The sequence below is a fragment of the Anser cygnoides genome, chromosome 16 (assembly GCF_040182565.1).
Source record: "Anser cygnoides isolate HZ-2024a breed goose chromosome 16, Taihu_goose_T2T_genome, whole genome shotgun sequence".
In the NCBI taxonomy this organism is placed as follows: Eukaryota; Metazoa; Chordata; class Aves; order Anseriformes; family Anatidae; genus Anser; species Anser cygnoides.
In genome coordinates this window covers 4,083,296-4,101,541 of record NC_089888.1, presented here as the reverse complement: position 1 = coordinate 4,101,541, position 18,246 = coordinate 4,083,296, and the positions used below count along the sequence as shown (strand labels likewise).

At 41.3% G+C, this 18,246-nt stretch overlaps 1 protein-coding gene across 4 annotated transcripts in view; it reads left to right on the top strand.

Moving 5' to 3' along the window:
• The window catches only part of CDH4 (cadherin 4), a 525,850-nt gene that overhangs the window by 361,285 nt on the left and 146,319 nt on the right, over nucleotides 1-18,246 (top strand). For 3 of the 4 annotated variants that reach the window (XM_013188900.3, XM_066978558.1, XM_013188903.3), the window contains one exon: nucleotides 825-1,001. In XM_013188900.3, the coding sequence (XP_013044354.2) occupies nucleotides 825-1,001 (177 nt within the window). Of the gene's footprint in view, nucleotides 1-824; nucleotides 1,002-10,376; nucleotides 10,518-18,246 lie in introns of those variants that run through there. The other variant, XM_013188906.3, reaches the window with a different exon arrangement.

The window sequence follows — 18,246 nt, the reverse complement described above, 5'->3', positions numbered from 1 at the left end:
AGCAAAATTCTACTAATGTTGTACTAGGCTCTTGAAGTCTAAAACATGGTTCCACCATTTCCATTTCTATGCTGCAGGATTTTTATGTGACCAACACCAAAGGTTGCCATGGGCAGAATCAGAAGGTTGAAAAAAATCATAAAGAATGACTCAAAAGCATTCCAAATAACGAAAATTTTTTACTGACTGAGATATATTACACTTTCCAGGCTACAAAGAGAGATATGTATTCCGGATTTGTATTCAGAAGCCAGCTCTTATAAAAAGGTCATTTCTCATGAAGTACTAAGAAGTTGAACTAATTCACCTTTGTAGCCATGGAGCTGACTCTCCCTCTGGTCATGATTTGTTTGGTTTGGCAGGATACATCTGCAGAACCACAGACCACAGGTTGTTGTAACCCTGTTAATGCCGAGGAGCAGGGTAACTTCGTACTATAAAACCTGAACCCATGACATAGTCATTAAAGGAATTTTCTTCTTTTTTACTGTGTTCTGGTAGGTTGCATTTATTAGAAATTTGCAGAAGCGTCTTTACCCCAAAGTGCTGCTAAAGCTCCCTGCAGCTGGTGTAATGAAGACGATATATTCTGGGAGGCATCTTGATTTGAGAGTGACAGCTCCATATATCTGTGAAAATGAAGTGGCAGCAGAGTTGCCAGTAAAGCATACTGTGTCTTTGTGATGCAGAAATATATCATGTTAATAACAATAATTTTCACAGTTACATGTGACCATTTGCACACAGGGAAGCGCTGCTGTTGGGAGAGGTCCTAAGAAGCAAGGAAAAGACTGACTGGGTTTGTTTTATTGCTTCCTAAACAGCCAAAGGGAAGGAAGAGCATACCTGGGGAACTGGCGCAGCAGCAAAGCGACACCCTGCTCCCGTGGCGCCAGCATCAGAGCGCTAATGGCCTCCGTCGGCAAAAGCGAGATTGGGTCATCCCACCGATCAACGTGCCAGAAAATTCAAGAGGCCCCTTTCCGCAGCAGCTGGTTCGGGTAAGGCAAAATAAGAAATAGAGATAATGGTAATTTTGCAGTGGGTCTAGTGAAGTCATAGGTGCAGTCCAAGCTCATGGCATGGGAAGGCTGGTTTGAAGTAGGGGCTCTCTGTTCTTCCTTCCTTGTGCAGGAAAAGTTGCCTTTTACACGCTGCTGAAGCACTGCTTTTCTGAAGTGAATTGTCCCAGTTTTCCCTCCCCCAGCTGAACAGCAGCCTAATCGCCTCCTTCCAGCCAGTCCCCCAGGAGACGCTGGCATTGATGCCAAGATGGCACTTTGCCCACGCTCTCATCCAGAAAACGGCTGCAGGTGTAAAGCTGGGCTTGGTGACACCCAGCACTGAGGGGGTGCTGCATCCTTCCTTTCCTGCACCGAGTCGCAGTGCAGATGCGTGGCGGGGCTCGATGAGGTTGGCTGCCTGCCGCCGCAGATGGATCCCTCATCCTCTGCATGTTGCTGGTTTCTTTCTCTACAAGGATGATCACTGAGATCAAGTTTGCCCATGTGGTTTTCTGTGATGGTTTATTGGATGACAGGAAAAGAAAAAGAAGGGGAAAGAAGCCTTGACAGACATATTTGGTTGATATATTATTGCTATTGATAAGTGTTAGCAAAATACAATTACACATTGCTATTCCTCTTACGGGCGCTGGTTGTATTTTTTGGAGCAGTAGAAAGATTGACTGTAAGAAAAGAATTTTCTGGCAGGCTTTTTCAGCTCTTCCCTTTGAAGAAAATGGTGACAATTATAAAATTTCAGAAATTATTTTGAGCAACAGTGGTGCGCAATTGGCATCCCTTTTCAGGAAGTTCACCTAGTCATCTTGAAACAGTGCCTGGATTCAAATGAGTTGTTATCATTATCCGTTTCACACGAATTAGCTCAAACTCTTCTGCGCAACCAATGTCTGGGAGCACACAAGGAGCTGGGTGAGTCCTTTAGAAGTCCAGGTGAACTTTGCAGTGACTCTTGTAATGACTGAAGGTACAGGTGCTCAATTCACTGAGTATTAGGTACACTTGAATTGTTGGTGACATTTCTTTATGTAATTAGGGAGATGTTACAAGGAATAATAATATTTTTTTAAAAAAAAGTACCAGGTGGCAAATGTTTTTGTGTCTGTCCTAGAAAAAGGAGCCTGCCAAGGAGTCACTGTATGTTCTTCAGTGCTGGGTAAGGAGTGACCTGTTAATGTTTTGTCCTAGCAAGTTGAAGAAACGTCTGAAGAGAAAAATTACTGAATGTGTCAAAATACTTCCATAAATCAGATTAATAATTTAGATTGATTCCTGAATTCCTGTGAAAAATAAGTGGGCTACTTGCAAAATGAACTTATGCCCTGCCCCACTCCCTGTTGATTTCTTTTGGGTTTGACTAGACAGCAAGGACAACTTGGCACCACTATGCCATGGCAAATTTATTGATTTATAAGGACTGAAATCTCTGTGGCAGTTTTTATTCTTACAGTCTGGAGATAAAACAGGAGGCCTCGGGAATACAATACACCAGTATTAATGGAAGTGGCAAATGTTAAATTTTATATAGGTACAGGAGAATTTATATTCATCACTTATACTACTGGTAACCTCGGAAAGGTAACCTTGGAAAGACAACCTCGCTGTTGGAAACACAGGGCTCCCAGATTGTCACAAAAATACGTCCCATTGTGGTTTTTAAATACAGATGCTAGAGAAAATACTGAAAAAAAATGGGGTAGGAAAGTGAGAAATGATTTATAAAGTGCTGCTTTCCTTTCCTCCGGACATGCAGAAAGTATTGTAATGACAGGGAAGAACATAGCTTTGTATAAATGGTGTAACTTGATTAAGCATGAGAACCCCTGATGTTTCGGGCTTGAGTCGAGTTTCTGCTCATCTGCAGCAACTGGCCTACTTGCTGGCCCCTGAATATGAAGCTTGGGTGATTCCTAGCAGGAGTTACAGCTTTCTCTGTTAGGCTTTGCTCTTTAATTATCCAGAACAGGACAAACTGACGTCTTCAAAGACCAGCACTATCTGGTTATTTCCATCCACATAATCTTCAGATTGCCCTGGAGCATTCTGCTGTCTCCTAGATCTAGGTAACAGTTTTGATCTGATTTCCCATGCTTTTGCTCACTGGGCGCTGAATATTTTTGTGTCCATCTGCTCACAAACTGGAGCTAGAAGTGCACATGTGAAGTTACAGCACAAATCTCATTTGTATGGAAAGAAGTCTGTCACAGTTTTCTCTGCTAGTTTTTATAAAGTGTTCAAACTTAATGCCAGTTCCTGGGCACTGGACTTTTTGTGCTCCGGAGAGCCTTGCTTGTATTTCCATTTTATAGGTATAACTAATGGAAACCAGTCCCTCCATTATCATATCTTTGGTTCTGGTTACATGGAAGGAAAGGAAAGGATGGCATGAAAAATCTGAATACTAAAAAAAAAAAAAAAAAAAAGTCCCTACCAGAAGTACATTTTCATTGTACCACTTGCTGGTTGTGTTTTTATAGGTCAGACTAATTTGAAATGCATAGGCAAATCTTTTCGGTTCCCTCCTACTCCTGCTTCCTATTGTGAAGGTAAAAATTCCATTTTATGGAAGTTGATTAGTTACTTGTCAGTATTTTTAGCAAGGCTGTGCCTGAATGAAGTTTAAATTATAGCAAAGGTGAACGTAGCTTGATGGGAGTCACACACCTCGAAATGCAGCCCTATCTGGTTCAGCTGGGATCAACTGTAATTCTGTGCTCATTAAAGCATTTCATTCTGATAAAATACATTAAATGAAAAACTTTTAAAAAAATGTAAAAAGAAAGAAGTCACAACATTATTCCTGCCAAAAAAACCCTCTGTTAATTACAGGGTTTTTTCTTTCAAAGGAACATCCGTGTCTGTTCATATGCATCAACCACACTAACTAGGAAATGTGTTTAAGAAAAACAGTATGTAAAAAAAAAAATTGGAATTTCTGATGAGTTTCAGCTGCTGAAAAATATCTGCCTCTAAATACAAATAATGGACCAGTTCTTCCGAGGTTGTAAATAAACATCTTATGTATAAGGTATATTTTTTTTTTATTGGTATCAGTGTTTTGCAAATTTTGGTTTTCTCTTCAAGCTGAAGAAAGTTATTAAATTTTATCGGTATATGCATATTTATTTTGCAAACATTTATGAAATTCTTGGTTTTAATTTCCTTGTGCTTCATTTCCACCTTTGTATTAGGAATAATATTTTACACGCTGTGAAATATTTTACTGTAGTGAGGATAATTTCATCACTAATTGTCAGGTACTCTCATTATTATAACTATGAGGTCCATAAAAATGCCTATTAAAAATACAAAAACAATATGAAATCCCTATCCTTCCCCAAGCAAATGACTCATGCAGGCACACTGATCAACTAAGATAGCATATTAAATAGTTGCTTCTTTGCTGAGTACCCTCTATTTTCTGATTCATGCCTTTTAGCTACATGTGTAGCTAATTTTTAATTATCTATTATCAAATTATCTATTAGCTAATCCTGTATTTCATCCTTTTTTTTAACTTCTAAAAGTTTCCTCAGTTTTGGGTCCACATGCAAGTCTCTAGCTTCTTCTGATGGAAATATTCTGGTAGTTTTAGAGGCTGAAGTCTTGGCCAATCTCACGGGGCTGTATGAAAAACATTCATTTAAAAGACAGAGGAGCAGCTTTTAGTCATGGCACGCTTAGATAACAGGCTCCTGCATCAACCACTGCAATTGTATTCACCCTTAGGAAAGCTCCAAGCTTCCAGCTTCATCTCTAGGGTCTTTCTAGAGCTGTTATGAGCTGCCTGTCTCCACCTTGATCTGCAGTGACCCTAATTTTCCCAACTTGCTTGTGTCAAATCTGGAACTGAAACAGGTGAATTTTGCCTGTGAGATCTCTTACAATAAACAACTTGTTTGTTCTCATTACGCTGGCAAGAAAATCCATTGCGGATGACCAAAACGGAATCTCAGTGCCCTTACAAACTGCCTTGATTGCGTGCTACAGGCACAGCATGCTCCCTCATATCTGAACGCTGGTAATCTCAGACACAAGGATACTATAAATAATCTAATGTGTATAACAGGGAATAAGAGGGAAGGATGCATTTTATGTAAATTTAATCAGAAAGTCCTGAAGTGGTTTGGAAAGTTGGCGGAATATAATATACCTGAAGACTCTTGCGTTGCTTCTTAGCAGAGGTGCCATTGATTGGTTGGGTTTCGTGCAGCATGATGCATGTTAATGGAGCAGAGAGCTCTTTTCAGCATGCTGGAGAACCCCAATGTTTTTGTGGATGGGTTTAGCACATGTTAAACTATACGGTGAAATCAGATATTTAATATGAAAAGAGTTGATAACAGAGTCTTGCCCTCCGCAGGCTATTTGGGTGCTGTAGCCTGTCCTAGTTCAGGAAATAGACGTAGTGAGACAGTTCTCCAAAAGTCCAAAATCCCAGTGCTGGACGTGCCTGTAAGGTATACTGTGAAAATCCCCGCTGTCATGGACTGTCAGCCCTCAATACTGCCATTTCCCTTGCTCATCACAGGTATTTCAGCATGCACCTTTGCACTGTTTTTAAATAGTTTTATTGTAGGAAATCCCTCATGCCTGCTGTATCAATGACGTTGCTTGCTGCTGTGAAATTGGCAGTTCAGAATCCATTAACTTCCAGCTGCAAGACAGATGGCATCTGTCTGTGGTGAGAGAAGGTTTGTTGAGAAAAGGCCTCACAAATGCTTCCCCAAGGATGTCAGACCTCACTTCTCCTGCGAGAGACATGGACAGCCTTGATTACACATAGGCCTAGTTCTCCCTTGTTCTTTGTGGGAACAGGTGTTTCTTTTGCCTTATTAGCCACAAACAACAAAAAAGTGATGATTCTGGCTCTCAGTCCATCTCATCTTTGGTACCCCTGTGAGCATTATCGGCTGAAATTTGGAAATTAGGCGTTTTGGTCTCTATCGTGGCAGCCAGAGAGAGAGAAAAAGGAGCAAGCCAAGAAGGTGGAGAGGAGATGGGCCATCGTGCACACGGTGTTGCCACAGATTTCTTTGAAAGATGGATGAAGGATGGTGGATTGCAACAGCCCTTGGCTGTGATTTCATGACACAAACCAGCTCGAAACCAAACGGAGAAAGATTAGCAGAAAGATGTTTTATTAAGCACAGTCCGGTGTTGCTGTGTTCTCAGCTCTGGTATGAACTTGTCCTTTTTGAGCATGCATCCAAAGCAGGACTCTGCACACTTTGGATGAAAGGAGAAAGGAAAATGTTCTCTTGACACCTTCATTTGAAATTTTGTATAAACAGGCAGTTTAAAGCAGGTTCCTAAATACATACCACACTGTATATATTCTTCAAACTACATTCCTTTGTTTGTATTCTTCCTGGCATGTGAAGACTGGATGTCACCCTTAACTCTCCCATCATTTCACAGAAATAGCAAGCCAGATCCTGATGTGAATTCAGGCATCTCTGCCAAAGCTGGTGGGGCTACACCAGCGTATTCCATTTGGGAATCTAGGTCGAAGAAAGCAGATGCCCAGTGCTTTATGGGCATTACATGCATGCGCACACACAGCATTATGGATTGAAAACTGCAGCTACAGCATAAATGCTCCATTTGAAATTCTCTTACAACAGCATTCAAGCCTATACTGTAATTATACATATTGTATTTCCTTGTATTCAGACCCATAGGGAATTTATATTGTCCTTGCTAAAGCCAGAGGGACTGAAGGAAAGCAGTCATTTAATGATTCAGCTGTCTTGGGCTCTATGATTTAATCAATCATATGAAAGAAATTTTTAGATTCTTTGTGTTTAGAGTTCTCTTGTCTGAGCAGAAAATGTTCCCTTTTTGAATTGCTTTAATAGCTGTATTTATGCAGCTGAAAGTTCCTTAAGAAATGAAAGTAAAATCAAATTGCTGAGAATGCCCAGATAATTTATCGCAGAATATTCAATTAGAATATATTAATATTTTAGATTTCCATCATTAATTTAATATTCAGAGATTTAATTTAGTCGTTGAATTGCTGTAGTGCCATGCGTGGGTAGATTGTTAGGCTGAGTGCTTAAAACACCTGCCACAAATGGGTGAATCTCACTTTGATTCCCAAGAGCACGAATGCCTTTCTACTGACATAAGTCTTGCAGTAAAAACTCAGACAGTAAATCTTGCCTGTGCTCTGCATTTTTCCATTATTGCAGAATGGAATAATACAATCCTCTAGCAGAAAGAAATGCAAGAGCCTTATTTATTTATGCATTCAGATCCAGACTGGGGGAATTCGGTGCCTTGTGGTTCTGAATATGTTGGTATGTTACTGAAGAATTTTATTTTGCCAGCCCAGCCTTGTTACTTACTCAAGGAGAACTGTTGAAAATGAGGTTGGGGTTTTAAGGTGATTGACACTTTGCAGACAAATATCAAGGAACTCCCATTGCCCAATTCAGCTAAAAATACTTCCCTTGAGATCTTAATATTTTCCAAAATGCTTTGGGAATAGTAATGTAAGCGGGAAAAAGACCCACTAAATCATAAAATAACACTAAATCCTAAAATGCCATGCAATTTGGAAGTGATTTTGATGAAATATAGTCCCAATGGCTTAAAAAAAAAAAAAAGTACAGATTTTTAATTCCCACACAGCACAAAACCTGAGGTTCTCTAACACCATTGGCAGCAATGAGAGTCTGCTCCCTTTCAGATTAGGAAGCATCAGCATAAAATTTCAGAAGCATCAAAATTCATTGATAAGATTTAAATGAAATCCTAGGATGATACGTTTTTGGTTGATTGTTCAGGTGCCATTGTTACAGGAGCAGTGGTTGTGTTTGGTACGTCGTGTCTTAAAACTTATAGCCATGTATATGTATGATCACCTAATGGTACAGATCCTGGTCAGACTCGTGCTTACATACATTCCTAAAAAGCAAAGGCAACATGTAACTACTAATATTGCAAGTGTGAAAACAGAGATATTACAAAGAGTGAAGGACAGTGAAAATTTGGGGTACAGTCAGTGAAACAGAAAGGGTAGCCAGGTAACAGACCTTTGGTCTGACATCACATATGATGTTTTAACCTGTTTTGCAGTCATTCAGAATCTCCAGGATACAGCAGAGAGGGATACACTAATAGCTATTTGTGACCATAACACCAACTGCTACTTTAAAAAAAATAAAACAAAAACTGCAATTTAGATCTATACAGTCTTTGCTTTTCCATACAGGGCTGATCTTTTCAACCTGTTTGCATAAGTGAGGGCGGCCTATGTCTCACAAATAAAAAATCAAGTCTGAAAGGGAGAGAGACTCTGCCCAAGATCACAGAGGTATTGTCACAACCATGAGCAATGTTCTCCAGGTATCAGCATCTGGTCCTGTCCTTGGGTTATTAGAAAAATCTCATAATGGATTCAGGTTTTATTGAGTATTCAGAAATCTTTTCTTGATGGTTATATTCAGTCACTGTATTTCATGTCTGAGTTCAGCTGCAAGGTCTGCACATCTGGTCTGCTAATGTACAGGGATGCAAAGGTGCTTGTCCGCCGCCATGCAGGGACTAAGCAGCAGCTCCCTTTCCCTGCTTGCTCTCAGTTGATTACACAACCCCCATCTAGCCATTACCTTTTAGCTCCTGCTCTGAGTTCACCTAGAGAACAGAAAAAGTAGGAAGCACAGAAGGATAAGTACCCCTCGCCTTGAACTGTCGTACCAGCCATACTGCAAAATAGTTCATCAATCACTCCAAAGAGTATTTAGCTGTAATACCCCATTGCACATATTGCAGCATATCATTACATCCCCATCCTCTACAGAAAGTGAGATAACTGTAATAGCCGCTCAGTATGGCTGTCATTATGTGTAGAGGCAAAGGCAGGAAGGCATAGTCAGAGCTAATGTACACAGCTCACGAAAGCTATTGAAAATCTGTAAAGACAGAGGGTATACAAAAACAGTGGGTTAATTTGCTAAGAAGATGATTTGGGCTTGCTTACGCCTTTTCCAAAGAATAATAATAATAAAACTAAGACACAGACAAAGTACTTGCAATCTGCCTCTCTGCTTCAATAGTTCATTATTTAACACTCATCACCCACATTACTAATAGGTTACTGTGGGACGAGGCTTCCTTGATGGAGTCCCAAAGACGTAGTGGGGGCCGTGTGGGTGTGAGTTTGGATTTGCAGAATGATGGTGCAGATATAACCTCAACAGATAAGCTGATGCTGAAATGCACTGTTTTAAGCTGGAATAAGATATGAAGGAAAAAAAAATCCACACTTTTTCTTTCCTTACTATTGCATATGTTCTCAGTAGTCTGCACCGCTGAAGAATTAAATTCAGCACCCTGGAATTTAAGATGCCAGCTTTTAAGATTTTAGAGAATTTACTCTTGGGCTAATTTTAAGCTTTCACTGCTGCAGTTAATTGTTTTATTTATAACAGCTGAGATTTTCAGAGATAAAGGTGTCACCGGCTAAATCCTTTCTCAGCTATGTCTAATGCAGACTGATGAGAGGTGTAAGCCATGACTAGATTGGGGAGCAGCAAAGAGTGGATGTGCCGCAGTTTACCACGGTTTTGTTAAAGGCTTCATCTCTTTGCTATTTCTGTTTTCCATTGCTCTTACCATATTTTTAATAATGACCATATTTTTAATAAGATTCATATTTGCTGCTAATTTTCTTAATTTAAAGGACATTTTCCTCCTAGCCAAACAGTTAGACAACTGAAAAACAAACAAACAAAACCTTGGATTATATTAAGGGAAACATTTTGCCCAAGGCAGTTTGGGTATATGCAGATGGTACTGAACATTTTGGCCAATGTTCAGCAGAGATTTTAAGTACGTGCCTAAATTTGAGCCTTTACATAGTTCCAATGTGTCTTCTGAGTCTATTTAGTGACTGAAAGCTGAGGACACGAGTAGTGCCTTACTGGATCAAGACCAAGCATTCAGTGTTATGCAGCACCAACCTCTTTGGCCATGCCTATAGTTTTCCTGACAATCCCTGTGTTATTTACATTTCTGTGCACGGACTGCAGGCATACAGAGGCCATGCTTCCAGATGTACTCACCCGTCCAAGCCTCGCATATGCTGTGCAAGTGTATTCCTTTCTGTCTAGCAGACGCCAAGCCAGGAGCCTGCCCTGAAAAGCTAGCCATCAGGCCTCGATTTCATACTTTGGGGAACTTGGTTTCATATTTTTGGTACTAGTTAAAGAGAGATGAATTTCTCTTCACCCCACGAAACACAAGAAAGTTTTGCATCCTCTGAAAGCCCCTGCAGTTGCTTTTCAGATTGAGTTCAGCCTTGCAGAGGGCAAGGATTGGCTGCAGGTGCAACAGATTTAGTCCTCCTCTCAGGGGAGGAATGAGGTGTTCTTGACTACGGCTGACCTAAACTGTGGGTATTCTGCAGAAAAAGCCTCTAGGAAGAGCAGGGACTGTTGGTCCTTCATTAAGGATGAGGGAGAGATGCTGGCAAAGGGCTTCAAGGTGAGTGAATGTGCAGAGCGTGGTGCAGGGTTCAGCTACAAGAGGCTGGAGGGGAGAGCAAAGTTGCTCTGGCCAAAACTTAAATGTCTCGTGTGAAAGAGAGCAAGCTAGCTAATGAGCGGGTAGAAACTGATAACAAGGCTTTGGTGTTATTTAATATTGATGGGGGGCTGCTGAGCATGGACCTAACCTTGCACACCCCTGGTGCCACCGCACCAGCGACTGACCACATCTTGGGTATGAGACGGTGGGAGCCCTGTGTGGGACGGGGCTGTGCTTCGGTGCAGGCTGTGATTCCAGTGAGAGGATGCTTTAGAGTGCTCTTCCATAAACATGTGTAAAGGGTCTTCTCCCAGCTTCAGCTCTATGCATGATTTTGGGGATATATATTTTGAGTTAGATATATAACATCTAGAAGTAAAAAGGAAAGTCATGCAGCATGTTCAGTCTTGCCATAACAAACCACCAGGGTATGGCCACCCCATGCAAAGCTTCACCTGAGCATTTCTGCTTTGGGCATTGGGTTTTGGAGTCCAGCACCAAGCCTCTATGACTCAAGTTATAAACCCACAAAACTGAAAGTTTATACTGGAAACATTAACAGAGCTTTAAATGCTGTAGTGCTGGCAGGCATCACAGGGACAGTTCACCTTCCGGACATCTTTTTTCACTTGCGGTCTCCGCTCATTTTAATCAAAATATTAAACGACTTGAGGAGGTGTTTGCATCTGTACTTGGTTTTACAGCCCTGCTGGGCTGTTTTGCAGTTGACTTACTTGATTTGTGCTTCGAGGCTTCGTGAGCTGTAACATTTACTTAAGCAAAGTAGCTAATTTTATTGTCATAAAATGTGGGGTGGTTTAAGGCAGAAGAAATGCTGGGCAGGCTTGTTGTTTCTGTCTGTGAAACGAAAGGCATAGGTGACACTGTGAGAAGGCTGGATATGGGGCCAGTACTTTCCCTGTTGGAGTAATTGGCCACACGTGGTCCTCCAACCCCTCTGCTATGGGAAGCGGTAAAGCTGCGGCTTGCCGTGTGCCCCGCTCAAAGAATTCAGGGAAAATGGCCGATCTGCTGTATTTCCAAGCCACTGTTGAAATTGTGGCAGGTAAAAGGCAGTGTTTCTGCACACACTGTAAGCTATTTGGAGTTATTTCAGAAGTAACAGCGCTGGAAGGAAGCGTATTAGGAGAGAGGGGGAAAGAAATTAAGATTAAGGATCCTAACTAAAAAGTGTTGCTGGTTATTCCGCAGCGCTCTCAATGGATTTCAACGAGTTGGAAAGCAAAAATAAATGTTTGGCCATCTTAACGTTTTCAGTGGTGTGGTTTGTAGTGAAATGATGACACAATTTACTTACCAGTAAATGGCATTCAGCTGCATCTAACAAAAAGAAATTAGAGTAGCAACATCAGACATCATCAGAACATAAATCTTTAACAGAAGATTATAGCTGTTATTTATTATTTGAAAGCAAACAATTGAGAAGCAAGGTGGCAGTTTTCCTTCAGTGATGGGAAATGCATCCTCTATTGTCTCCATGAAAAAAAAAAAAAAAGAAAGAATGCACCAAAGCTTTCGCATTCAGCTTGATGGCAAAAACACTATTCGTTAGCATCTGTTTTTGCAGGGAAACTCCTGTTAAGAGAAGAATTTAAATATTGGAGGAAGCATTCCCAACAACTGTCTAGGTTTACTGAGTATTTTTCAGACAGCGTTATGTTTATGGTACAGATTTTGTATGCTAAAGGAAAAGGCAATTCAAAATTTATGAAACAGCTGCTGTGCCTTTTGAGCACCTAAGGGACAGAGTGACATAACATATGTATTTCTGAAGTCATTAAAAGACAAAAAAAACTTTCTATTATTCCTTTTGAACCATAACCCACAGTATCTGCAAGTATTAAAATGTTTTCTTATAATTTTTTAATTAGACATGAATACAAAATTTAACATTCAGGTATAACATGCTATTAGGAAATCAGCTCTTTTCTTCTTTCTGTATCCATCCAGTTGTTAAAATGTCCCCCTCCTTTTTTTTTTTTTTAACCTCTTGTTCCTAATGAGACTTCCTCCTTCTCCCCACGACTCTTTATGTAAGCAACCTTAGCTCTTGATTAATCAGTAATTAGGGAAGGAGTCATACTGATTTCAAGCCTCTAGTATCATACTCTCAAACTGAAACTCAAGACTAAAATCTAAAGGAAAGCTGTAGTGTCAATATTATGCTATGTCTGAGCATATGATGACAAAATCATATCAGAGTCAGACCGGGCAATATCTATTTATACAGGCGCAAACCTAAGCTGCTTAATATGAGGTGTAACATCATCATAATTCTCTCCCTTAGCTGCTTTCCACACACACTCCCCGTTATTGCCTATTTTTGTCATGATCAGCATTCAATATTACAGCTTAAAGTTTACTATGCCCTCTGTCATTGCAACTGACACGTACTGTTTCACTTCACTTTGTATTTGCGGAGCAGTTAGGGCCTAATTCAAAATTTAATGAGCCCTCATTAACCTCAGTGAGCTTTGGATCAATCCCTTGTAGTCTAATATTGTAATAATGCCAGGGTATTATGGAGTTAAAAGCTACCATACAGTGGTCTGAGGATAAAGTCACGGCAGGCGTGCGGCTTAATGGGGTATTAATTGGATAGAGGGTATTCATAAGTACAGAGCACTGAGTGTGTATATTGTTGAAAGAACAGAATAACTGCTGAGTGGTGTGATCTTGAAGTAAGGAAAGCCTGAGTTTCCCTTTCCATCGGTCTTTACTATAATTGTGCATCGGGCATTTAAGGAGTTAATCCAGATTGGGGAGAGTTTTCTGCCCGGGTTAATGGATGTTGTAATTGACAATTCATCTTCTCTGGTAATCCTGTTCTGAAGTTCTGCCCATGTTGGCTGCATCAGAACTGTTCCTCAAGAAGCAAAGTACTCTCACAAAGGTGGTAGTGTTGGAAAGGATTCATCAAAAGGAGCTGCTAATTACACACAACAGCTTTTTCATTTCCCTTTTTCTTCTCTGGGATAAGGTGCTTTCAACACATCATTTAAAATAATGCAAAATGTTGTGTTGTCTGAGCTCTTGAAGCCAGTACACCTGCTGTAAGCAAGGCAGGCTCTGCATTTCTATGCACTGCTCGGAATACTGCCTTCGGGCTGTGCTGATGGAAGCCCTGCACCAAGGTACGTCAAAGCAGTCCATATCAAATATTTTATTCTGCTTTCTGCTTTTTACTCTGTACAGATTTAAATATATATGTCTTGGAGATGCTATATTTATTAAGAGGCACAAATGGAAGGAAGCGGGGCCAGGCTGTTGAGAAGGTAGGAGAAGGTTGCCCGTAGGGGGCCCATAAGTGGACCCACTCTCCGGACCCATTTTGCTGCAGCCTTCCCGTAGTTCTTCACACAAAATTGCACTTGCTTCTCCCATAGCTGCCCCAAAACCCTCACCCAGAGCAGGGCTCGTTCACCGAGCATCCAGCAGCCTCGAGCGGAGGCAGAGCTTGCCCCTGCCTGCAAAGGCAGCAGAGACACTGCCTGCCTGACTCCATCGCAGCGCTCACCTGCGCTGCCCAGACAGGCACACGAGCGCTGCAGTACCTTGTACCTTGCAGGGGATGGGAAGACAAATACGTTCCTGTGTTTCTTTGTGTCAGGAGCGCTGCGATGATGGAAGCTACATCTGTACCTCAGGCGGTCTGCGGGGGAGCGTCGGGCAAAGCACAGAATCAATCCTCGTTGATTTAGATTCCCTTATGGGCTGATGGGAATCGGATAGCTGGGTGCATTAGCAAATCCTGTCTTATGCCCAGATTCCTTTAATGTGCAGATCTCTGATGCTCAGGACCATTTTCCACTACTGTGCTCTGTCAGGTGATAAACCCTTAGGATAAAGAAAAACAGAAGGTAGCAATGGCGGTTCTTGTCTTTTTATACTGTTTTAGATCTTTAAAGGTAAAACCCCTTGAAAGAAAAAGCATAGCAGCTTGGAGTATCTGTGGAGCATTTCCAGCACCCTCCCAGTTCCTCCCAATAACACGGGCTGATGCAGACCTCTGTGGACAGGGAAGATCCCCCTGTGGCTCATCAACTGTCCAAACCTACCTGGGCCTGGCAAAGGGAAAAAAAAAATGTAAAGCCAGGGAGGACAAGAAGGGCCAAACTTCCTGGCACAGGCGTGCAAAGCAGTGAGCGATGCAAGTGCTCAGCATCCCCACAGGTGGCTGAGCGTCCAGCACCATTTCCTCTGTCCCGGGGACACCAGGTCACAGCTTGGTTCTGGTCTCGGTCTGGTTCCAGCAGGTTTTGCTGTCCCAGCTTCATGGCCAGGACACCAGGCTGCTGCTGCCTGCTGGTAGCCAATCTCATGTGCGCAGCAACTGAGGGGTTTTGTTAATTTTCACATCTTTCCATCAGGGTGGAGGACTGATTTCCTTTCACTCATTTAGCCTAGACATTCTCTGCATGCCTTGCTTTTTTAAAGAGCTATTCCCTTCCTTCTGTGAAGCCACAGATGTAACAAGTCCTGTCTTTCCCCCATGCAGCCAAATGCTTTTCCCTTTGGGCTGGTGACAAGTAGCTTTTTCTCCATATAGCTAGGGGAAAAAAAAAAAAAAGAACAATCACATATGTAACCATTATAGAAATGTTTTTCTGGAAAATCCCAATGTATGCTAGCTCCAGAAGACATGTCCCAATTATATTTTATTTTTAAGCAAAAGGCTGTATAGTAGCAGTCTCTGGAATACATGTGCCAGTTTATGGTTCTCAGCACCAGTTCTTGCCTATCCCAATCCCATCTGTGAAACAGGCTTGAACATACATGCTAAGAAAGACTAGGAAATTCTGCTTGATTTGGTGCTGTCCTTTTATTCTTCAATTGGTTAAGCAGCTGCTAAAATGACCTTTCCCTCTGAGCTGTTCTGCAATGCTCTTTCTTCCCCTCCAGAACAATGCTGTAGCCTACATTCCTGCCTTCCTCTTCAATGTCTTCTGACATTCCTTGTGCCCTCCATGCACTTGTCTCCTGTTCCTCCATTTGGTGGTCTTATCTGCTTCTGTCTTCACACTTTAATTTTTGCTGTTGTGCAGTCCTGGGAACATTTCCCTGTGTGCATTCTCCATCTCAGATAGCATCGATCCTGCTGCTCAGCCATTCAAAACCAGGAGCCGGTCATAGTCCCTGAGAGCTGTGAGGTCAGCCAAGTCTCTAGTTCTTGCACTTAAAGTCTCCATTCGTACTTCATTCCAAATCTTTCTTTACACGCATAAGCGTAAGAAATATTGAAAAATAATAGTAATAAAAATTGAGTGGACTTGCGATGTCTTTGGGAATTGAGCATGTAAATATAGTGCAGTCTATGATGAAACCTTGAGAATTCCCATTGTCATCGTTCCTTGAAATTAAGTACCAGTTAAATGTCCCAGTTACGATATTCTTGAGAGTTTGCTGTATTTTCTTACAGGACAGCACGGGTGGAAGCGTGGACATTTTGCAGCTGAGGATATTGCTTTAAGGATTGAATCAAAGTGTGGGAGATTTCATTAATCTTTTTCATTCAGCCCTTCTGGTTGAGTTCTTTTTTTTTTTAATTTATAATTATATATCTATGTGATTGAGAAAGTTGTTTATTCATTCAAATTGATGATGAATGATCAAGAAGAAAGTATGGACAGGATGCTTTTAGAGCCTTTCAGCCCTGTAGTTGTAGCCACTTAAGCTGATAGCTTGCATTGGAAAATGGAATGTGAATCAGAGAAAACATGGGAAATAATAGGAGGAAAATGCAGAAGCCATTTCTGATGAGTTATATTAAACCCAAAGATCTTCCACTTCATAGAGAAATTATTTAAGTTTCATGCAGCTTTTGAGATTATGACAAGCTGAACAACTTGTTCTGGCTTGGTGCTCAAGCGCCATATGGTACTACTTCAGCAATTTGATGTGATATTATGAATAAGAGTGTATGAGTAGTGAAATGTTTTGGGTTTTTGTATCATATTGGCCTTCTGCAGTAGACATTAAAAACGAATTCTGTTCAGAGTAAGAGAAGGGGAGAAGGAAAAAAAGACCTGCAGGTTTCAATAGCATAATTGCAGCAAGCAAAGGCAGAATGAATTTGTGGTGATTAGGAAACCAGTTGCTAACAGAATCCTTTGGACAGGTGGGAAATATCCATATTCTGCTTTCCTTTTAGGTGTTCTCTGCTATAATGCTAATGTTGTCTTCGAGGATCTTCGAGGAAAACTCCTTGTGTGCTGGTTTCTGTGTTCGAGTCTAGGGATTTGCAAATAATAATTGCTATGAAAGCGGAAATTAACTCTCTGTAAAAATAAAATTGAGATAATCATGTAATCTCAGACAAGTATTTGAAAATGATGGTCAAGACAAGATAAAATCCTGATTTGCTTGTTTGAAGAAGGGTCATCGCTATTCCTTATGCTACTTCTTGACTAGTGATAGGAAGTTCTTCCCTTATGTCGTGTTGCAAAATCAGTTCTTGGGGAGCAGAAAGTGAATGTGACTGCTGAATTTTCGAAGTAAGCTATCTTGTATTTATTAATTCTCTTGACATATGTAGTACGCATGTATGGTACAGTTTATATATTCATTCCTCGTGTGGTTTAGGTAGTGCCATAAATTGGACTTGCAAGTACCTATATAGTGCACAATTGATGAGGCTTTGCTAATATTCTGCATTCTTGTAGCATCTTGTTGTTGAGATTTCAGAGAAACTGTAAAACCTGCAAGAGGGGCTGTTAATAGATGGAACCCTAGTTTTCTATTTGCAATTCATGGTCACTTTCCATTATATATAACCCTTTCACAAGGCAATTCTGAAGGACTCTACAGCAAATAAGTATACCAATTCAACCTATAGGTAAATTGAGGTTCAGATGAATTAATGGACTTACCAAGGTCCCAGGTACTAGCAGCTGGCCTAGGAGAAGATGGAAAGTCGGGTATAATTTGCAGTTAGTGATCCATACGAGTGTTTTAACAGCACGTATTGAACTCTGTACGCATAACAAAAGCCATTTCTGAATATGTGTTATAAACCAGGATGGTTTTGATGCGATTGTTTGTGTAAGCTATGCGTCTGATAGTGGTGGTAGCAAGACATGGTGAATGGAGAGGACCGTGTCAGGACATGGTTCTGCCTTGGGATGTATTAGTGCCAGCCCTAGTGAGCCCAGAGGGGATGAGACAGGACTGGGCTGCCAGTACAGGTCTGCTGGGAGGAATCCCTGGGAGGTGGAGGAGCTGTCTGAGGATCCACAACTTCATTCTTTCAGCAGGTCAAGACCTTCCAGCTGCAGGAGAGAGATCAAAGCTAGGGCTTTGACCTGACAGCTTGTGGGATATCAATACTGAGTAATTTTATCTTCTGTTTTCAAATGTCCTTTCAAATGGACAATAACAACAAAACCATGACATACACAGAAAAACAATAAGGGCTTCCAGCCTGTCCGGAGCAGAGACCCTTGAGGCGAGGTTGTGTGTCAGCCCTGGTCAGGTACCGCTAAAGGCAGATGAGCCCGGGGCTATTGCTGTTGCTTTTGAAGTGCTTGCTCTGAAGCAACAGAAAGGTCTCCTGACCCCTGGGGTGTAAAGGAGCATTTATCACATACTCACCAAGACCTTGATCTCTGTGTCAGTTGTGAAGGAAGGAAGAAGGTCTGTTCTGTGGGCAGCAGGACCGATGCTCCTC